A 21,173-nucleotide genomic window follows, 5' to 3' on the forward strand; every position below is an offset into this window, starting at 1 on the left:
ATCCTCAAACACATTTATTACTGGAGCAACGTTTGTAGTCGAGATTTTATTTCCATAATTACAATTTCAACAAAAGAGGCTTGGGTTTGGCTTTTACAAAAATACCCCAATCATGACAAAATAACAAGAATACCCTTATCTCATAAAAGATAACGAAAATATCTCTACTTAAATCTCACGAAAAATGACAAAAATACTTATATCTCATAGAAAGTGTTAAACACACCTATCTCTTCGAAAAAAAAAACCTCATATATCATGGAAAATAAAAAGACCCTATCTCATAGAAAATGATCAAAGTACCACTCACTCATAAAAAATGACCAATACACTTATAACTCATAAAAAATAATAAAAAAGACCTATATAATGCAAGACAATTTACATGGTGGACAGCTCTGCACTTACGTGCAACCCGAAAAAAATACTGGTGGCCGCATTTTTTTGGTGATCCAACCATTCATTTTGTTGGGCCCTGATTTTATTCTCTAATTCAGATCTAATTTTATTCTCTAATAAAATCTTCTCCATAGAATGATCTTAACCCTTTGATTTGAGAAGGTTTAAAATGGACACCGCAATATAAAAAAACTACATAGATCGGGGTTAGGATTGAAAAATATTTTCTGGGCACACCCCCAACAAATGAAAAAAATACGTGTGCCGACATTGTTTGGGTGGGTGATCCAACCATTCATTTGTTGGGCCCTAATGTAGATAGTGTGGGCCCATGAAATCTTCTCCATAGAATCCTTTGATTTGAGGAAGTTTAAAATGGACACCACAATAAAATAAAAAAAATGCATAGATTGGAAGGTTAGGATCATCGATCCTATGAACAAAATATACTATCTCATGAAAATGACATATAAACTTATCTCATATAAAATAATAAAATATTTCAATCTCATGGAAAATGGGTTAAGGTAATTTGGCTATTATCTTTTATGACATAGGGGTATTCTTGTTATTTTCTCGTAATAGAAATGAAATTGTGGGAAACGGCTCTCTAATAATAAATGTGTTTTGAGGATAAAAGTGTGGGTAAATGAAAATAGGGCACTCGTTAGCAAAACCCAGGGAGGAATTATATGATGAATGGGGGTACAAATTCGCACCCATCATCCCACCCTTGATATTTAATCCAACGGTATCACATGCTATTGGATTAAATATCAAGGCCGGTACTTCCATCGTACCACAAAAAGGAGTTTGTACGCCCATTTATTTTATAATTTCTCCCCTATAAAGTATCATTTCCATCTAAATGATGGAAACAAAAAAATCCAAGAAAAAATTTCCTCGAGAAATGTTTTTCCTGCAATCCAAACAGAGCCACTGAAGATATTTGTCTTTTATGTATTAAATTTATGTACTATTACTAGGATCAAATAGATAGAAGATAAGGCCAAGGGGACAGCTTTATTTTTGATGAGTCAATACTCAATAGGCGTCCGGTAAGCTATGCAGGCTTTGCTTGACCAATGGCCAGCTGTTGTATGGGCCCTGTGGTGGAAGGACAACAGCCATCGAAAGTGACCAAAATTTTTTATGACTGGTTAAATAGAGACATGCCTTCCTCTCCTTTCCCCACTTCACATTGCTACCCCAACAATAGACCCAACATGTCTTACTCCTTTTCATCTTCCTTCTCATTCTCTTATGCCTTCTTCTTCCTTCTCTTCTCCACCTTTGTCATTGTTCAAGCCATTGTTCCTCCATCCAACACATTCAAATTCACCAACGAGGGTGAATTTGGTTACTACATTGTAGAACACGATGCCAATTACCGTAACTCGGACATCTCTGTATTCCCCTTTCAACTTTGCTTCTACAACACCACACCCAATGCCTTCACCCTCGCCTTACGAATGGGTAACCGCCGTTCCGAGTCGGTCATGCTTTGGGTTTGGGAAGCCAACCGTGCAAACCCGGTTCGGGAGAATGCCACTTTCTCTCTCGAGCGTGATGGGAATCTAGTCCTAGCAGACGCGGATGGTCGTGTGGCTTGGCAGAGTGGCACGGCCAATAAGGGTGTTGTGGGCTTTAGACTACTCCCCAATGGCAACATGGTCCTCCATGATAGTCGAGGTAGATTCGTTTGGCAAAGCTTCGACTCCCCGACTGATACGTTCTTGGTGGGCCAAGTTTTTCGTCCGACCGGTCCCACCAAGCTTGTGAGCCGTGCGTCCGATGTTGATGGCTCGGACGGGCCCTATAGCTTGGTCTTGGAGTCTAAAAGACTCGCAATGTATGTTAACAACTCCAATTCACGCAAGCCGTTGCTCTATTCTCTAGACTTCGTGGAATCACAGGCCCCTTTGGCCTCTGTGGCTTTTTATGCTGAGCCTGACGTGGACCGAGGCTATGCAACCGACTTGGGGTTTGAGGCTGCAGAAACCAACTCCTCTGGAGTCCAGACTTCAACTTTAACTAGACCCAAATACAATAGCACATTGTCGTTCCTTCGATTGGAATCCGACGGCAATGTGAAGATCTACACTTACAACCGCTTTGTTGATTGGGGTGCTTGGGAAGTAACCACCGTACTCTTCTCTAGAGATAGGAGACTGGGTGAGTGTAGGCTTCCTTCAAGGTGTGGATCACTTGGGGTGTGTGAGGACGATCAATGTGTGGCTTGCCCTACGCCCCAAGGTTTATTGGGATGGAGCAACGGTTGCGCTCCGCCAAAGCTCCCGCCTTGTAATGGTGGAGCGAATGTTGATTACTACAAAGTGGTTGGGGCAGAACACTTCTTGAATCGGTTTGAGGAGGGACGAGGACCCATGAAGCTGGTTGAGTGCAGGGAGAGATGTAGCAAAGATTGCAAGTGTGTGGGTTTCTTCTACAGAGAGGAGTCTTCCAAGTGCTTGCTTGCCCCACTCCTGGCCACTCTCATCAAGGTCTCCAATTCCTCTCACTTAGCTTTCATCAAGATGTCCAAGTAGACCCCTTTCAAATTCCCAATTTCAATAAATGTATGTTGATGTTTTTTTCTCTTATTTGCAGTAAATTTAGGGTGCTGATATCCCCCCCTGTAGGCTATTTCAGACCATAGAATGATCCAAACCATTCATTTGATGGGCCACAATGTAAATAGGTTGTGCCCCAAAAATCATTTCCATAGGATGATCACAACCCTACAATCTACAGAGGTTGTATAAGATGTAGTTTCTATTTAGATCGGAGGTTTAGGATCTGCCTGTGGAAATGATATTTTGGGACGCAATCTATTTACGTTTATGGCCCATCAAATGGACGGTTTGGATTATCCTACAGTGGTATGGGCGGGGCCTATGTTGTGTAAAGATGGGCCCACCATTCCACCAATGGTTGAGCTCACCAACTGTTCCTGTTGTGTGTTTGGAGAGAGAGAGAGAGACCGGTCAAATGGTGGGAAAGTGAGAGAGAGAGAGATAGTGGAGAGAGACCGGTCAAATGGTGGGAAAGTGACATCCTAACGTTTAACCTTAGCCAGCCGTCAAGAGGGGGGGTGGGGGGTAGGGAATAGCCTACCGGGGGTGGGCGAGGGGGGTATATCAGCGCCCTAAATTTAAGTAGTCTAGCGACTCTGGCTGAGAAATATTGACTGGATGTACAAATAAAGGATCTTTGAATATGTAGGTCACATCCCAGACGATTGATTGGTGGGCCATAATAGCTGTTAAATTTTAAAGTGTACCTTTTGGAGTCTAATTTTGTTTATTTTAGTTTTAATTTAGGGCGATGGTAAATTCGCACCCCCTTTAGGATGATTCGCACCCCTCTTAACTGAATTGTTGCAGACTTTAACTCTTTCTAGCGTGTACATGCGGTGCGAATCATCCTACAGGGGGTGTGAATTTATCATTTCCCTTAGGCTATGTTTGGTTAGATGAGATTTTAGTGGAAGTAGTAGTCAACAAGGAGGTGACAAGGGTGGGATATGTGTAGACTTGTCTGAGAAGATTAGAGGGAATTTTGGAGAATTTTGGTAGTGTGTTTGGTTAGATGTCAAAGCATGTGGGAGAATGGAGGGGTGTCATTAACAAAATAAATAGTAGAAGAGAGAGAAAGAGGAGAGAGAAAGAGAGAAAGAGGAAAGAGAAAGAGAGAGAAAAGTAATGATTACACATGGCATTTCATATTCTACTCTTCTCCCCTCTAAATTTTACCAAAAACAAGGTTTGGCATTGGAAAAGTAGGGGAGGGGACATCCCGCCACATAGGCGCCACCTAAGCCAAAAGCTAATAACTATGTCTCTTCCATGTCTAGAAGTCCAATGGGATTTGAGCTAAAAAATGACAACCAAACAATATTTGGTATTTTATATTCCTAGAAATGCTCAGCCGTCTTCCTTACTTTTTGCAACCAAACAGAGCCTTAATTTATTTTTTTATCTTTAACAGATGAGAGGGCAAAAATGTAATTTTGAGCCCAAGGGCATTTTGGTCGTTTTGTTGGCTATGTGTGAGTCACATGTTTGTACCATCTTTTCCTCAATCTTTCCACTCTACTCCTATTTCAAATTCAAACCCTTCTTTGAAAACCTTAAGCCCGCCAGGGCGCCATCGGCGCCATCACTTCCCTTAGCCATTAAGTCTCCATTTTTCCATTCCAACTATCACTTACATAAGCCATTAATTCTTCACTTTCCATTGACCAACCTGATCCCATTTACTCACATTTGTTGGGATTTTTTTATAGTGATTCTCTGCTAGGAAGACATCCATTAAAGTTCTTGTGTGCAAGCTTGTGATGTGAAACAAAGAGCTAACTTGCCCTATTTTCTCCATTTTTTGAAGGTTTCTTTTTTGTATTGCTTTTATCTTGTAGTTTTGCTCTTCTACCATATATTGGATACATCTTGATAGTTCTTCTTCTTCTACTTTGATTGTGGATCTTGGACTAGTGTAAACTTTGATTTCACTATTTGAGAAGCGGATATTCAGGTATTGTGAAATTCTTCTTTCTCTTGATGGTCAGAGCTAAGGTGGTACTTCGTGCTTGCCATGATTCCTTGGAAAAGAAGTTAAATTAATGCTTTGGAGATGGATATGAGCAAAAGGGTTAATGCACTCGACGCTGAGTCACTTAATCAAACAAAACTACAAGATAATGGGAACATATATGGAGTCTTATCTAGTGAGAGAAGATTTATGGAAGGTTGTTTGTGGCATTCCCAATGTGACCCCAGAAGATTCATAAGAAAATACCAACGTATTTTAGGCATGGAGGATGGTGAATGTAACACGGATGAAGTGCGTGGATGTGTTGCTCTACTGTCGCGGGTAGGGTTGCAACTTGCGTCGGGCTCAACCCAAACCCGATGGGTTCAACCCAATTTTAGCTCGGGTTGGGTTGGTATTTCTTCGGGTTGGGTTGGGTTAGGGTTAGGAAAAGCAACCCATTTAATTTAAGGTTGGGTTAGGGTTGAGGCCTTGCCAAGCCGGCCGACCCAACCCAAACCCAACCTCTATCCTCTAATTTTATCTTGATTTTCGCTGGGTTATTGTATTTTTCTGTTTGGCACTAGGTGAATCTGAACCCAACCCGACTCAATCTGATCGGATTTGGGTTTTAGATGGGTTGGGCTAGGGTTGAGAGATTTAGTGGCGGCTTGGGTTAGGGTTGACCATCCTCAACCCGAGGCTCAGGTTGGGTGGGGTTAGGGTTGAGGGAATGCTATCTCGGGTTGGGTTAGGCTTGGCCTCAGCCCGATCCAACCCGACCCGAGTTGCACCCCTAGGCACGGGGTGAGCTCTGTGGTTCTTCTGTTACCGTGCCACCTTGAATCCTTCTTGAAATGTATTAAAAGGCAAAGGAAGATGACCTTAAGCATCATTAACATAGCATTCCCCATTATTTGATTACTGAATTTGAATGCGGACTGTTGCTTTGTTGCTTTTTCTTTGTTTGAAAAATATCCATTTGCAAACTATCAATCAGATAGTTGGGACTTGATGGTCAAATAATTATAATTTTCAAGCTATTTCATATTAACAGCTAGATGATGAGAATATTATGTTGATAGGCCGAAACCGGGCTTCCAACTCACAATAGAACGCTTAGGATCATCTGATAAGTGCATCCATCCTATTATGGCCTCAGCTCTTTGGTTACATATCAAACAAAAGGGTAGGATCATCTGATAAGTGCACCATACCCCCAGGACGGAATTGTTTTCAGCTTTCATTTATTCTTTTTTACTGGCGTTTTTTGTTTTTCTAGTTAAAAGATTCTCAATGCCGAGTATTTTATACATATTTTTTAATTAGTTTTTGTCCTTTGGTTTCTTGGGCCATGGTGAATGGAGACTGCAGAGCATGCTTAAACCTCAACATATAATAAGCAAAAGCCATTTTTACGTTGTCATTCTTCTCAATCTCTTCCTTTTCCCTTAATTGAAGAGAGCTAAATGACAGCAGACATTATATCATAAGATGCTTACTTGATCTATAGGTGAGATGCTTCTTGTTCTACTTTTTTTCTTTTTAAATGATAATACCTTATTAAATACTAAGAGAAAGAGGCCATGACCAAGGCAGTCAAAGGGGGCCAAGCACAAGAGCAGAACATAAGAGGAAAAAGAAGTATCAAAATTAGCTCATGGCGGTAAAAAGTCGGAAAATTGCAGCTCGGCTCGATACAATGATATGCGAGCGAGATGATCTGCCTCTTCATTCGCCGACCTCCGTACATGATGATATAAAATCCTATGACCCTCAATCCAATCCTTTATCTCATCAATGATCTCAGAAAATCTCCACGAATGAGGAGATCGGCCTTCCAGTCACCTAATGTCATTTAAGGAGTCACTTGTCACTGTGAGGTTATCCATATCTTTATTTGACAACAATCTAAGTCCTTGAAGGGTTGCCTTCACTTCTGCTTGTAGTTTTATTGGAGGTTTAACAGTAAGAAAGTGAGAAAGAAACCGTTTCATGGTTGCCAAACATGGTGGACGGGTATTTTAATACATTGGCACCCTTCGGATCAAAGAAGCTTCATCGGATTTTGTGGCTCCATTTGGGTCACAATTCAAAATAATTTCAACCCTTAGGATATGGATCCAATGAACACGGTTGAGATCCAGCTACTGTGCCCATATCCTATTCATTAAATGCTTTGAATCCAATAGACCGTCTGGGTCCTCTGACACTCCTAAAGAAAACAGGCCTTGGATATTAGGTGGTACTGTACAGTGTTAGTCTCTGGATGCCTTTATTCGAGCCTGGGTGGGAATGGCGTCCAGTTGAGAAGACTTCTTCTTCCGCATGGCTGGCTACAAAAGTTTTCTGAAATATAAACAATAGGATCAGAATAACATTATATTACAGTTTTTAAAACACTAATAGTTCAATACTTAAACCCTCTAACTACTCACTTTAAATAAAAATAAATCAACTTTAGTGCCAAACTCTAACCTAACCCTGTAAATAGTGACCTGAACAGTGACATGTAACCCTGTAAATAGTGACCTGAACAGTGACATGAATAATGTCGTGGACAAGTGGACAAGTGACATGAATGATGTCGTGGACAATTGACGTGAACGGCCTCATGGGAGTGTAGTGGACCCTCTTTTATTCTAATTCATTTAAGTTGCCAGAGTGACTCTTTCTTAATTCAGAAATAGAGTCCATGAGTGAGTACATAACCAACCACCTTATTTCTGAGCCATCCAGATTCTAAACTATAAAGTGATATGGTTTTCACTTTACAGATGGTTGGTTATAAGTTATAACATGTTTATGTGGAAATGAGGTACATAACCACTAAGCATCAGATGAAAGATAAAAGCATTTTTATTTGACAAAAGAAAGCATGAGAAGCCAAGTAGAGAAAAAGATTTGAGTGTAGGTTCTGTAGATTTTGATCTCAATTTGCAAAGACTATAGTATAAGCAGCCGGTTACACGTAAAAGATATACGTGCCAAGGGAGTTGATGCAAGACGACCAAGGTTGAACTAATTATATTTTACTTTTTTTTTTAATGGGGTCGGCTAAATGAATCCTTTAGAAAAATTTCATGAAGAATGTGAAAGGAATCTTGAATATTTTGAATGGTGAATTAATATTTAATATTTTACTCTAATACCAAATCTAATGCAGGACAATCGAAGGACTAATACTTGGCTCTGATACCAAATTGATATAGGAAGGAACGTTAAGGGTTGAAAAGAAGGGGTGAAAATTAAGATTTTGGATCCTAAAATAGGTGATTAGATTGGGAAAATATTCCTACTAGGTTTAGGGTAGATTTGGAGGAGCTGTCAAAGGATGTGCCGGGAGGGTGTAAAATGAGTTTTGGAGCATAACGAGATATACGTGAGATAGGGATGGATTTGAATGATGTTTCTAAGGTAGGGAATGTTTTTTTTACCATGGATATTTTAGGGGTTTGGGGAAAGATTGGGACACTGAGTTTAGGTTAAGATGGGATGGTTAAAACAAGAAGGAAAATTATGGTTTTGAGATTTTACGCAAGGGAAAGGAATATTTTCGGTGGAGGAAACCAAGAAAGAAGAGAAAAAAAGAAATGAAACATAGATTACAAGTAGGAGAAACATTTGAAGAAGATTATGCTGGAATCACATTGACAATCTCGAGGCTCCGCACCTTAGGAAAGATCAATGCATCGCACATTGAGGATAGAATCACACTGACAATCTCGAGACTTCGCACCTTAGGAAAGATCAAGGCATCACACATTGAGGATGAAGGCTTCACATCCACAATTTCGCAAAGAAGCAAAGAACAAATCATTTTCACTCGTTCATTCATTCCATCATCATATCTATAAGAAGAGTGTTTTCTGGCTTACAATATATATAATAAAAAGCTCTTAAAGAGGGATGGCTTATCCAATGTGATAGTTGAAGGAGCCTCTTTAAATGTGATTCGTTGGTTAAACATATCCGTGAAACACCCGTGGTGGTTTGATAGGTGGGTCGATGAGATGTGTGACTGGTGTAAGCCTTCTTCTATGGTTTTCCTCCATGTTCGACACTCGGTAAATTCAATAGCAGATGGTTGTCAATAAAGAATCCCTAGCTCTTTATGACTCGATCTCTCCCCCCTTGATTTTTTGTCATCTTGTATCTGCTTCAGGTTTTTCTGTTTTGTACTTGACCATCTTGGTCATTTTCAATATAATGGCTACCATTTAAGAAAAATTAGATTAATTTTTTTATTTAATATAATAAAAATTACTGAATCCACGAATGATACTTTTTTGAGATTCGTGTCGGATAGCGGCACGAATCTGAATCCACACAACACAGCTTGACGCCCAAGAAAAATGACCCCGTCTTGTGTAAAGGGTAGGGACTATGGCAACAAAGGAAACTCGACGCTCAGCAAGGAACTATGCAAGTGAATGGAAGGAATGGGTGATTTGCTTGAGTGGGAATGGCAAAAAGTTTTGAGGTGATTCCCAAAGGAGAGGCACTCCTGCTTATGTAATCTACTGAACCGTCTAGAATATACAAGAACATTTAAAGTCTCCTACAGTTATCCACACATGTATAAGGTCATCTAGAGCCTTCTGCACAATTCCAAAGTAAGGGCACTGTGGGGGCACGAAAACATAACCCCATTCTAGACAATACTAAGTCTTTGACAATGCACTGTTAAAATCCAGCTCATGCCGCCAATGCAACATATCTTTTATGGCTCCACATAAGCGTAAACGTCTGCACCACGTACAATGTAAATATTTGGATTGAGCAACACATGTACATACACTAATATATTGCATGCGGTAGAGAAAAAAAATAATACCAAGTGAGTCCCACTCAAAATTTTGTCCATCAAAGAAAGGTTTCAGGGTAGCCTTTTTCGTTTCCTGCTAATGTTACCTCCATTCTCAAATTCCAAGACTTGCATCCTCCCACTGATGCTAAAATTTGTACAACAGATGACATAAAATCTTCACCACCATAAAAAATCTCCACTAGCCAATTAAATCCAGAAATATTAAAAAAAAAGCCACATCTAGGATCACCACCATCACAACCATCAAACAATAGAACACCAACTATCACAGTCACTTAGCCAGCAACTCCCCAAATGCCAACGAGAAGGAAAGCCCAAGGAAATTCATGGCAGATACCCCAAACTCGGTTAGCAACTCCCAAAACGCATTGTTAAGGCTGCACGAAATGCGTATTATAAGAGAACATGTGTCTACATGTGTTGGGCATTTAAAACTGAACACAACCTTGATTCATTCTTCTCATCTTATATGGTAATTCTTTCTTTGTCACTTCTTTATCCTTTTCATCCCCCTCATCCATCAAATTATATCTTCTTCTTTTTTCTTCATTCAAGTTCTACTGTTCCATCTTTCGTCCAAATTATTTGAAATCCTAACCCTTTTTGCTCAAGTCCACTAATATTAGGGTTTCTTCTCCCTTTTCTCCCAAACCCCACAGAATTTATCCTTCTAGTTGCTAATTTAAGCATATACTAGCTAATTTAAGGATCACTTTTAGGTGCCAACAGCCAACCATCTTATGCAAATAGGCCGAAATGGTTATGAGAGTTGAACAATCCAACATCAGGCCGCCTAATTCTCAACTCAACAAAGCCTTTGTCCCAAACTAGTTGGGGTGGGCTAAATGAATCCTTCAGAAAAATTTCATGATTACCCGGCTCTAACTCCGGCTCTAGTTGGGTTCTTCTACGTGGATCATTTTCTTCTATTCTATCATATCCAAGGTCATGTTCTCTGTTATGTTCCTAGCTATCAAGTTCTACACAAGTTATTTTCGGTCTGCTCCTACGTCTTTTTACTCCATCAATTTCGCACGAGTCGCCTCTTCTAACCGGAGCATCCAAAGGCCGCCTAATAAAGAGCTAAAATAAAATTTCCCTTAAACAGGAATTAATAGAATTTATCACGTTCGGAAACAAAAATCAGATCAGAAAAAAAAATCCTACATACTTCTAAAGTTAATAGATTCAGTCTTACAAGAAAGAAACCTAACTCCTTTGCTTCCTCAATGGAAGCTAAAAGGCTAGCATGGATGGAACAATCACTGATGCAGTCCAATGGATGATTAATACTAAGGGTATGTGTAGCTACCATGAATTTTTCCTCATGATAAATCAGTGTCTCCAAGTGGAGAGGAGGGTAAAGTCGTTAAAAATCAGGAAACAAATTCCAGGAAGCTAGTGTCTCCGGTGATGAGATTTGGTTAAAAATCCAGAAGCAACAAACTCTACTCAAAATCGGATCGACCTTTCCCCAATTTTTATCAACTTCTCATCACCAGCGACACTAGTTTTCTGGATTTTGTTTCCCGACTTTTAGGGACTTCACCCTCATCTCCACTTGGAGACACGGATTTATCCTTAAAAAATTATGGCCTAAATTTCCACTCTTTCAAAAAACACAGTTTAGATAAAAAAAAGGCACTGCCATGGTAGCAGTGGAAATTATATATATGAACTCAAAAAAGAGCTAAGAATAACATAATAACTGTTCATCAGAACTAGATAGACAAACATACCAAATAATAGTAAGCCTAGACACAAAACTAGGATAACAATTCACAGAGAGTCTGAGATCTACAAACAAAACAAATTAATTCCATTTAACACAATAAAAAAAGATATAAAACTAGGATAACAAATCTAAGCTCTCATAGATCTCCCCAAATCTCACGATCTTCTTAGCCAACTCGAGAAACCCTAACCCTAACTCAACCCTTTCATCACCATAGAAATAATGACAGTGTGAGGCAGAGCAGAGGGAGGGATTTTCTGGTAAGGAAGAGGAACGGCGAGTGGAGGTGAGGGTTTCTTTGAATAGAAAGGGCCGATTAGAGCATCGAGATGTGAATAGAATGGCCAATTGCTGGTTAGGGTTCCGTTTGAGGCCAAAACCCTAGATTTCTCGAGCTTGTACTTCTTCTTGAGAGTGTCGATCCAGTTTTTGCATTGGACGGTTAGGGTCAACCCAAAAATGTTAGAGGGTTGACCCTAACCGTCTATAGATCGGAGGGTTAGGATCAGCCTATGGAAAGGCACAACCTATTTAGGCTGTGGCCCATCTAATGGACGGTTTGGATCATCTTATTGGACAAATGCAACTTGTCTTTTCTTTTGTAATTGACTTGTCAGAGCGGTTTGGGAACTGTAATAACCTTTGACAACTCTTTAAATAATAAAAGACAAGAAACAGACTTCCAAGTGACTCTTGCCTCGCCTTAGGAACATACACAGAACATTTAGATGATGGTCAGGTACGCCGAGAGGTGATGAGCCTCCCCACCACCGGATTGTTCCGGATAGGTTTTATGGGTACTTGGTGACAGAAATACGAATATCGTATAGTACGTAATACATTATAAAGAGAAGAAAAGGTCTTCCCAAGCCTCTCCTAACACCTTTCACATACACGAGTGTAAATAATCTGTGGAATCCGAAAAACTTCTCCAAAATCCCGTATTCTTGTTAGCAAAAGTAAAAAGCACATCAGCCTGAAATCTAAGCGAAAGTTGGAGACAAAGGCACTAGGAATGGATGGAAAATGAAAAGCCCTCTTCAATTATAGAACACCTCATATTATCAACTTCTGCATCACTACAGAGACAGATAGAATTATCCAACTGTTTTTTGTAGTAAGTAAAAAATACCCTTCTTTCTTTTTTTACCTTTACAAGAAAACATACAGATTCGAAGTTCGATCTAACAAATTTTGTAGCCCTGCTCCAATTTGCACCGTCCACATGACACAGTGTACAGTGATTCTATTTGTTTATTCATTAATTTGTGGGGAATGGTAATAACAGTGTCCTCTGCAGGAAATCTCCGCCCCGCCCCCACAAAAAAGAAAAAAAGAAAAAAAAAGGGAAGTGATATATCCGCCCCTTTTGATCACTATGAACACCCCTGTCAGTGTTTGTGGCAATCAGAGGCATTGAATTCTTCTGACATAAGTACAACAGCCCCTCTTTAGTCATTGAAACACTGACAGGGGTGTTCCTGGTGATAAAAAGGAGCGGATATATCATTTCCCAAAAAAAAAGTCTCTTTCTTTCTTTCTTAGAAACTTCCGTTCTTCTAAAACAATCATTGCAAGAATTTCTTCAACTTAAAGCACTAAAAGGCTGATAGTAACTACTTATAAGACCATTTCAAAAAAAAAAAAATAACCATTTCAAAAAAAGTAACTACTTATAAGATCACCCCAAAAATTTAGAAACAAGAAACAGAAACAATGTTGTTTTTTATATACAAACACAGAGATCATCATCTAAATGAAAGTTTAATGAATCATGAACCGGGTATTATAGATCGGTTGGGATTTCGGATATGCTCTCCAAATGTGGCCTCCAGACGCCGACACGGCCTCTCTGCCGATCCCTTTGTGTAGATGCCTTCTCGGATAAAATTTCCGATAAGTACTGATCAGACATAAGAAGCTTTGTCACCTCCATTGGGCTTGAGTTTTTGCCCTCGCATTCTTTCTTCTTCTTCTTCTTCCTTGTCACGGGTGCGGACCGGGTCTTCTCAGGCAGTGTTTGTATAGGCGTTAGGAAATAGATCTTCCCCCTTTGTAGCTCGTCATCCGGCGGCACAATCACAATTCTTGAAACAACGCCGCCGTCTGAGGCTGACAAATACAATTTTTTAAGTACATGTTTCGGATTTGCCTTCATAACTTCACCCGCTCGAATTGGTTTGCTAAATTCCTCCACATGCCCGGTCGAGTGTACTATTCGAATAACGTCGAGCGCTCCGCAGGGGAGAATGCAAGAGATGCAGCACCTTATGGTGTTCTTCATGGTGGCCTCTCCTGTCTCTATTGTTTATAGAGCACTCTCAAAAGAGAAGAAAAAGAAAAGGAGAAGGAAAAGGAAGAGCTAAATATAAATATCAAGAGAATGTATAATCATCTCTTCTTTCTATTGTATTGGGAATCAGTCACCTAAAACTTTGGCAAAGAGATGATGTTATTAATATACTATACTTTTGTGAGGGAAATTAAATTCTCTTGCTTAGAATGGAATCCATGGATTGAATAATTGCAGTAGTTATGTACTTACCTTTTGGCTTCCATCATTTAGGGGCCCTCCTCTCCCCATTATCTTATTTTCAATATTGTGGGACAACCCTACTTATGACACATGTTTGTCGATGATTGGGACCGCCAAGTAAGCAAAAACAAAGCCTATAGAGGGGTGTGTTAGAACTTAGAAGTGCTACACGACACTTGTTGGTTAATGATTGGGACTGCAAAATATGAAGAGGACGATATAGTTATCTACGTGGACCATTTGTAACGTGACAATTGCCAGTCAATGGTTGGGGCTGCCAGGTAAGAGTGGGTGGGATAATATTAAGGTGGGGCCCCTTATTTATGGATATATGTCGGATGTCTTTGGTTGTATTTTGGGGTTATTTTGGAGTTGTGCGTGTGTGTGTGTGTGAGAGAGAGAGAGAGAGAGAGAGAGAGATTTCTCTGGAGAGAGAATCCTCTTTTGAGGGTAAAAAGGGTTATTATCTTTCGGAGGTATCCCAAAGTGAGATGGACTTTTCACTTTTTCTTTTCAAGTGACGTTTGGTTGTGAAGTGGTTTCAGTTGATAGGAAGGCTGTGGATTGTCACTTGAAAAACGGTGCTCTTGACATTCTTTCTATAATTTAGAGAAGGGAGGTCATGACATGGGAAAACGATTGCTGATTTTTCTTTTCTATCTTTTGACCTTTAAAATCTTTTTCCTTGTATTTTGGAAAGATATCCTTCTTATGGATTGATGTGGGATGTCTTTGTTTTGTTGGATTTTGGGGTTATTTTGGAGTGGTGTGTGTGTGTTAGAGAGAGAGAGAGAGAGAGAGAGAGGGGCCTGAGGGATCTCCTTAGGACGGTAAGAGGGGTTATTATCTTTCGATATCCTAAACAAGAGTTTTTATATGATGCCTGACCGTCAAATTTACAAGGGCCCTTGATTTTTTATCTAAGTGAGAAGTCAAAAAATATGGTTTGACCAGGATAAAAAATCAAGGGGCAAGATTTTGCCACCCTGCCCTTGTAATTTTGACGATCGTCCACCATATAAATTCTCAACAAACAAAATGTTGGGTATTAGGTTCCCTTGAAAAGTGAGATGGGCTTTTCACCTTTTTTTTTTTTTTTTTTCCTCAAGTGACTTTTTGGATGTGAGGTGGTTTGAGTTGATAGGAAGGCTGTGGATTGTCAGTTAAAAAATAATGCTCTTGATATTCTCCCTAATTTACAAAATAATGCTCTGGTTTTTATTTTCTTTGTGTCTTTAGTCATTTAGGGCCCGTTTGGATGCCGAGAAGATTTTGATTTGGATTTCTCACATTTGCAGCCCTTTTTGCATTGTAATTTGGATCCGGATCAAATTCTTGAATTTCCAAATATGCTGTGCAAATAAAAGATCTGGCAGCTTCCTTCACCCTCTTTGCTCATCAACCTCTCCCCTCTAGTAGGAAGTACCCCCCTCTCTCTCTCTCTCTCTCTCTCTCTCTCTCTCTCTCTCAGGATCTGTTCATTTTGTATTCAAAACTCAATTCCACATCCAAATACAATATATGAGGTATCCAAACAGGCCCTTATTATGTTAATTTTCTGTAAGTTGTGTTTATGAGAAATGATATTTCCAAATCATTGATTAAACCGCCAAGCTGCTTTTTTGGTTGCCGGAATCAGGAATGGAATTGACATCATATTCAGGCAATCCAAACACACCCTAGGCTACTCTAATTAGCTTCTAAAAGTTATCAAAATTTCCAAAATGCTCCGAGGACCCAATCTTACAAGTGAAAGGAGTAGAGTGCCATTACTGAAACAAGGGAGTGGGTCATAGTGTGAAATTGAATGGTTTTGACTTTCATTCTGCTAGAAAAAGAATGAAACTACTAGATCGTGCATTGTATTTCTAAACCTTCTAGTTCCAATACTATGCATGGAGCACCATTCCCCAATGGATCCACATCACCGAACCGCATTTACAGCAGCACTCAAAAATGCAAAATTAAAGTTGGATAAACATTGGGAGAAGAAATTTTCAAACCCCCGCTGTAGGATCATGCTGCCCAACCCCAAACCACCCCCACCCTGCCAATCTCACAAACACGTGATTTAACGTGAAAAAGCGTTAAAGTCTGCCCACAATGCACGTTAACAGGGGGGGTGCATAATCCTACCGGGATCCCCCCACACCCGGCCCCAGCCCTTCTCCAAGTCATTCCCATATTTTCAAGCCAATTCAGAGCATTCTATGTTGCATTCCATATGCTATTTTATCAAACAGGTGAATGGCATGGATGCCGCAGAAAATTGAAGTTACTTAATGATCTACGTCTATAACAATGCAAAAACATGCACTAATTTACAACGGAAGCTGATCAAAAGTTCAACGTCAAAGGAGCTTTCTGTGTATATACAAATCAAATCAGCATTAAGTGTACTCGCAGTCATGTAAGCGGGAGAGAATCTCCTCGCAACTTGGTCGCTCATTGGGTTCTGCAAAACAATCTGCAAACGAAAACTAGTGGTGTGTGAGGTTGTCCAATTTTTTGAAAAAAGATGAAAGACAACGAGTTTCGCTAAACTAGCAGATTGAATACAAGGATTTTATAATCTAGGATTGTAAAATCTTGGAGTTTACAAGCTAAAACCTGGATTTTATAAGCTAAAACCTGGATTGTACATTTCAGGATTGTAAAATTCAGGTTTTAGCTTATAAAATCCTGGGTTTGGCTTATAAAATCTACGCTTTAGCTTCTAAAATCCAGGGTTTTACAATACTGAATTATAAAATCCATGTATCCAAACGACCCGTTAAATTACCTGAAATTAGCTTGCCCAGTGGACCTTCAGGAATCTCCAGTCGCATTCCCTCATTAGCAACAGCATAAACTATCTGAAAAGTAGACAGCAGAAAAGAAAAAAAGGATTCATTTTTAAGTGTTTTTATTCTTCCTTTCTTTAAGAAGAATTAAAAAAGAGACCATAGATCACTCACTTGCATAGGTGGTATACCATCCCACGGTCTACTTAGCGTGCAAAGCTCCCACATTATTATCCCGAAGCTGAATATGTCGCATTTTTCAGAGAAGGGTTCATTGCGGATGAGTTCAGGTGCCATCCATTCAGGAGTGCCTGCAGATGAGGTATCTCTCATGGGTACTTCCGTCATTACTCGTGAGAGCCCAAAGTCGCAGATCTTAACCACCCAATGCTTATTCACAAGGCAATTTGCACTTTTCAGATCGCGATGAACTATTTTCATCCGGTGTATGCACATCAAACCCCTTAGTAGCCAACAGGAGCATAGTCAGATCATTGAAATCCCTTCTAAGGTATTTTACTCACATTACCATGATATAAATCAAATCTATTATAGAAATCAAACAGTGTTTAACATGCAATAAACCAAAAGACTGGGAAATCAGCAGATTAACAAGAAGGATGTATTTCATTAAATGGAGATCAAGAATTCTATAAGAACAAAATCATGTTACCAGGCTCAGTCAATATTTTACTGAAACTGATGCAACACATTAATAAACTTTATCCTTGGTAAACCGAGGAGAAATGACCTTCATATTTTTACGATTGTCGGGGATTGTAGATGTCCAATACGGGTTTATTTAAGGCGGGGCTGCACTCAGGGGGGCCCGTAGGGTTCTTTTTATTGTTCGTAATGATATTTTGGGGATTATTTGGCATTGTTAGGGTTATTTTAGTCTTTTACTGCTTTTCAGGGTCATTTTAGTCCTTTATTGATTGTTGAGTGCCTATTTATACGCCAATTTTGAGATTTTTAGTACTTCTGATGAATAATTGAATTGATTACAGATTTCTCCCCAAGTTCTCTCTTTCTATTCTACTACTTCTCCCTTATTTCTTCTCTTATACTTCTATTTCTTCTCTTCTGCTTATTTTCTCTTCCTAGCCTACATCAAAGATACAATGTACCACTTTCATGCATCGTGATTGTCAAAGAAGCCCAACTCAACTCAACAAAGCCTTTTTCCCAAACTAGTTGGAGTCGGCTAAATGAATCCTTTAGAAAAATTTCATGAAGAAGGTGAAAGGAATCTACCCGACTCAAAGAAGCCCACTCCTCAAAGTGAAAAGATAGATTAAGAGCAAAGATATTTTGACAGAAATTTGGGAAAATTAGGGAAAAGAGAAAAAAGAAATCCACCACTAAGCTGCATAAGATTAAAGAGAATATGCGTAACAGCAGGAGAGAAGAAAATTAATAAGGTGCAAATGATGTATGCCAGCTCAGAAGGTAATCAAAATTAGTTTTAACTTGCAGATGAACCAACACGGAACTCGAGAGGTGAAAAAGAATAGATGAATTAAGCTAATATGACCTGTCACCGTGACTATATAATTTGGATGCACATGTGAAGAACAACAAGTAAAGACCCATTCTAGACATCAAGAAACCGTTCTCAAATAAATTTGAGGTGCAACAATGAACTAGGTTCTCAGAACTAGTCACTCTGCACTACTAAGGGAAAAGAAATGATGAAGAAAACCAACTGTAGCATCAAGACAAAATTGAGGGGAAAGTAAGTTTGTCCCGACAAGGATACAAAACACACCTAGGCAGAAGGAGAACATGTCATCGACAAGGATACAAAAAAGTGCTGCACGGATTTTTCTACTAAACAGGGATACATCCATATGGCACAGAGACTTCCACTGCATCCATATCTATTTATCTATCGGATATTCAGGGATCCGATACAATATCAGATATTTAAGGGTCTGATACAATTAAGATCCTTATCCTCTATATTAGTGCCCAATGTTTTGAAAATAAGAATCAAATCGTTAATCATAAAAAAAAATCAGAGAATAATAAAGCAATCAATTTTTCATTTTTCATCCAAATCCATTAATTTAAACACTAGTTATTCGATATCATAATAATAATTTTTTGCTAACAAACTTGTCACAAACCAATAATCTATTTCCCATCCACACTCATGCATATTAGATAATATTCTTAAAAATAATAAAAGATACAAGTTCATACAAATTTTCAAAGTTTGAAGCATCGAATGACAAATATATTATAAAAAACTGGTAAGTCGTCTTATAGTCATCACCCTCCTCGATAATGCCCTCAACCACATGCATTGTGTATGACTGGTTCAAACTAGTTTGATAAATTCTAACTCCTTTGTCTTCTTTCTTTTCAGAAGAGGATCTTCAAAGGCTTTTTAAAACAGAAGGAAAATGGGGTCTTTCAAAAGAAAGTCCTGTGTTCGTTTATATAAAACTTAATTAGGCTAAATCGCATGAATCATATAATTTATGATCGAATAGTCATATTAATAAAAAATTGCAAGATTCAAATAAATTAAGATTCGATCATAAGAATCAAATCGAAATCCATAATATTTGATTTGAATTGTAAGATATGAATAGTAAATCTAAGATATTCAAAATAATGCGGATGCCTGCAAAAAATTGCATGATAAAGGTTGTCTATGCGGATGCCTGCAAACTGGTAAGTCGTCTATGTTTTTCCATTTTTCATTAGGATTGGTTGCAAAACATAAAAAACATGCATAATTCATTGAATAAGAATGTTTTTGTTAATTTGATGAGAAAAATTGAATGTTAAAGCGCCCTCCCTTCCTCCCTCTCTCTCTCTCTCTCTGTCTGTCTGAATGTTAAAGCTCATTTTCTCTTGTTTTCTAGTTTTTCGAATGACACTTTTACATGTCTTTAGGCTAAAACCAAGAAGTTATGTATCTATTTTTTCCCCCCTTGAGGGCCATTCTAAGGCCCATATTCTAATTTTTAAGTGTCTTCTAGGTCTTGAGACTGTAACAGGATCTGAAGATAATCGATAGGCTAAGGGATAGGTACGTGGAGACTGTTGGCTTATAGGTTGCAGGGGAAAAGGATGTCAATGGAGTGCACATGTAGCTAAAGGGGTTTCTTGGACTGTTCAAACGTAGGGATTCAGGTTTATGTTAGATCCGCTATAAAGAAAAGGAGATCAGTAGCTAGGGTTTGGGTTTTATTGGTTTTGGGGGAAAGGTACAGGTTTAGGCTTGGGATATCAGTCGATGGAGAGGCGTGGGGTTGTTGTTATGGTGGGCCGTGAAAAGTTTAAGGTTAGTTGAGGTCTAGATTTGGAAGTTAAGAAGAGAGAGTGTGAAGGGAAAGGAAGTAGAGAAGAGTAAAATAGAGGAAGGTAAAAAAAACTTGGAATCTCTCTAAGGCTTCTACGCATCACACCTAGATTAGAGGCATCACACCACTAATGGGCCAGAGGCATCATACCTAAGGCTTTCGCTAGTGTCGTACCAGAGGTGATCAGACCGACACCGAAATGGGTAAAAACCGAAACGATCATTTATTTCGACCGAAATTTTGGAATTTCAGTCGAAATTTCGGTTTTTCCGAAATTTGACACAAAAAATCTTTTTTTAATATTAATTTAATATTTCGAAATTTTGGTAATTTCGGCTGAAATTTAATATTGAATAAAATATTAGTTTCAGGTTTGGTACCAGATTTTGACTGAAATTTCGAAATTTCAAGGTCCTAAACCGGTACCGAAACCGAAATTTTAAACCTTGATCAGAGGTGATCATGGCATCACACAGAGAGAAACGGGTATCTCATCCATGAGTTGAAAATTATTAATGAATTAATTTTAAAGCCTTGGATCTTTATGAAAATTCTAGATGCTTTGATTATTAAGTGTTGTTTATTTCAATTTGAGAATGTAAGTTCCTATTAATCTGAATTAGAAATCATTCCCAAGCTCTATAGGTAAAAAAAAAAAAATGATCCATGAACCTATAGGTTTGCATCAAAGAATCAAAACAAAAAAGGTATCAGCGTAACAATTTACTAATTAGAGGAAAGGAAAAAGAAGGAACTCTAATAAGTGAGGTGCAGATTGAAACCACCTGCAAATATCACAGAGCATCTTTAGCCTCCTCCGCCAGCTAAGTTTCTTTTTTTGGCCACTTGTATGGATCAAATAATACAAGGATCCCATCTCCATGTATTCAGTAATCATTGACAGGTGAGGAGGCCTCGTGCAAGCACCGATGAATAATATAACTGCAAAAAAAAGTATTCAATTGTTTCACAAAAAGTAAAGGGTTATACTGGAAAAGCAAAGACTATATCATTTGATGTGTTTTATATCTTTCAGAAA

The 21,173-nt window shown here is 38.9% G+C and overlaps 2 protein-coding genes and 1 pseudogene across 9 annotated transcripts in view; 1 reads left to right on the forward strand and 2 right to left on the reverse strand.

The window, feature by feature from the left end:
* Positions 1-1,556: 1,556 nt before the first annotated feature.
* On the forward strand, positions 1,557-3,002 carry LOC143845718 (epidermis-specific secreted glycoprotein EP1 pseudogene; annotated as a pseudogene).
* Positions 3,003-13,205: 10,203 nt separating this feature from the next.
* LOC143891593 (uncharacterized) lies at positions 13,206-14,009 on the reverse strand. The gene has a single exon (XM_077396102.1). It carries the CDS (start codon positions 13,777-13,779, stop codon positions 13,282-13,284), a length of 498 nt encoding a protein of 165 aa, XP_077252217.1. The 5' UTR covers positions 13,780-14,009; the 3' UTR covers positions 13,206-13,281.
* Positions 14,010-16,288: 2,279 nt separating this feature from the next.
* Positions 16,289-21,173, reverse strand: part of LOC143891592 (Mitogen activated protein kinase kinase kinase-like protein) — a 51,859-nt gene continuing 46,974 nt past the window's right edge. For all 8 annotated transcript variants that reach the window (XM_077396098.1, XM_077396097.1, XM_077396101.1 and 5 more), the window contains 4 exons: positions 20,920-21,076; positions 16,989-17,277; positions 16,814-16,886; positions 16,289-16,498 (listed from right to left, as the gene is read on the reverse strand). In XM_077396098.1, the coding sequence (XP_077252213.1) occupies positions 16,422-16,498; positions 16,814-16,886; positions 16,989-17,277; positions 20,920-21,076 (596 nt within the window). In that variant the 3' untranslated portion in view covers positions 16,289-16,421. The remainder of the gene's footprint in view (positions 16,499-16,813; positions 16,887-16,988; positions 17,278-20,919; positions 21,077-21,173) is intronic.

This window comes from Tasmannia lanceolata, unplaced genomic scaffold (genome assembly GCF_043159265.1).
Source record: "Tasmannia lanceolata isolate RefF3 unplaced genomic scaffold, GAP_Taslan_0.1 ptg000015l, whole genome shotgun sequence".
In the NCBI taxonomy this organism is placed as follows: domain Eukaryota; kingdom Viridiplantae; phylum Streptophyta; class Magnoliopsida; order Canellales; family Winteraceae; genus Tasmannia; species Tasmannia lanceolata.

Coding starts and splice junctions, on each gene's coding strand:
- LOC143891593 (XM_077396102.1), bottom strand. CDS start 13,779: ATGAAGAACACCATAAGGTGCTGCATCTCTTGCATTCTCCCCTGCGGA.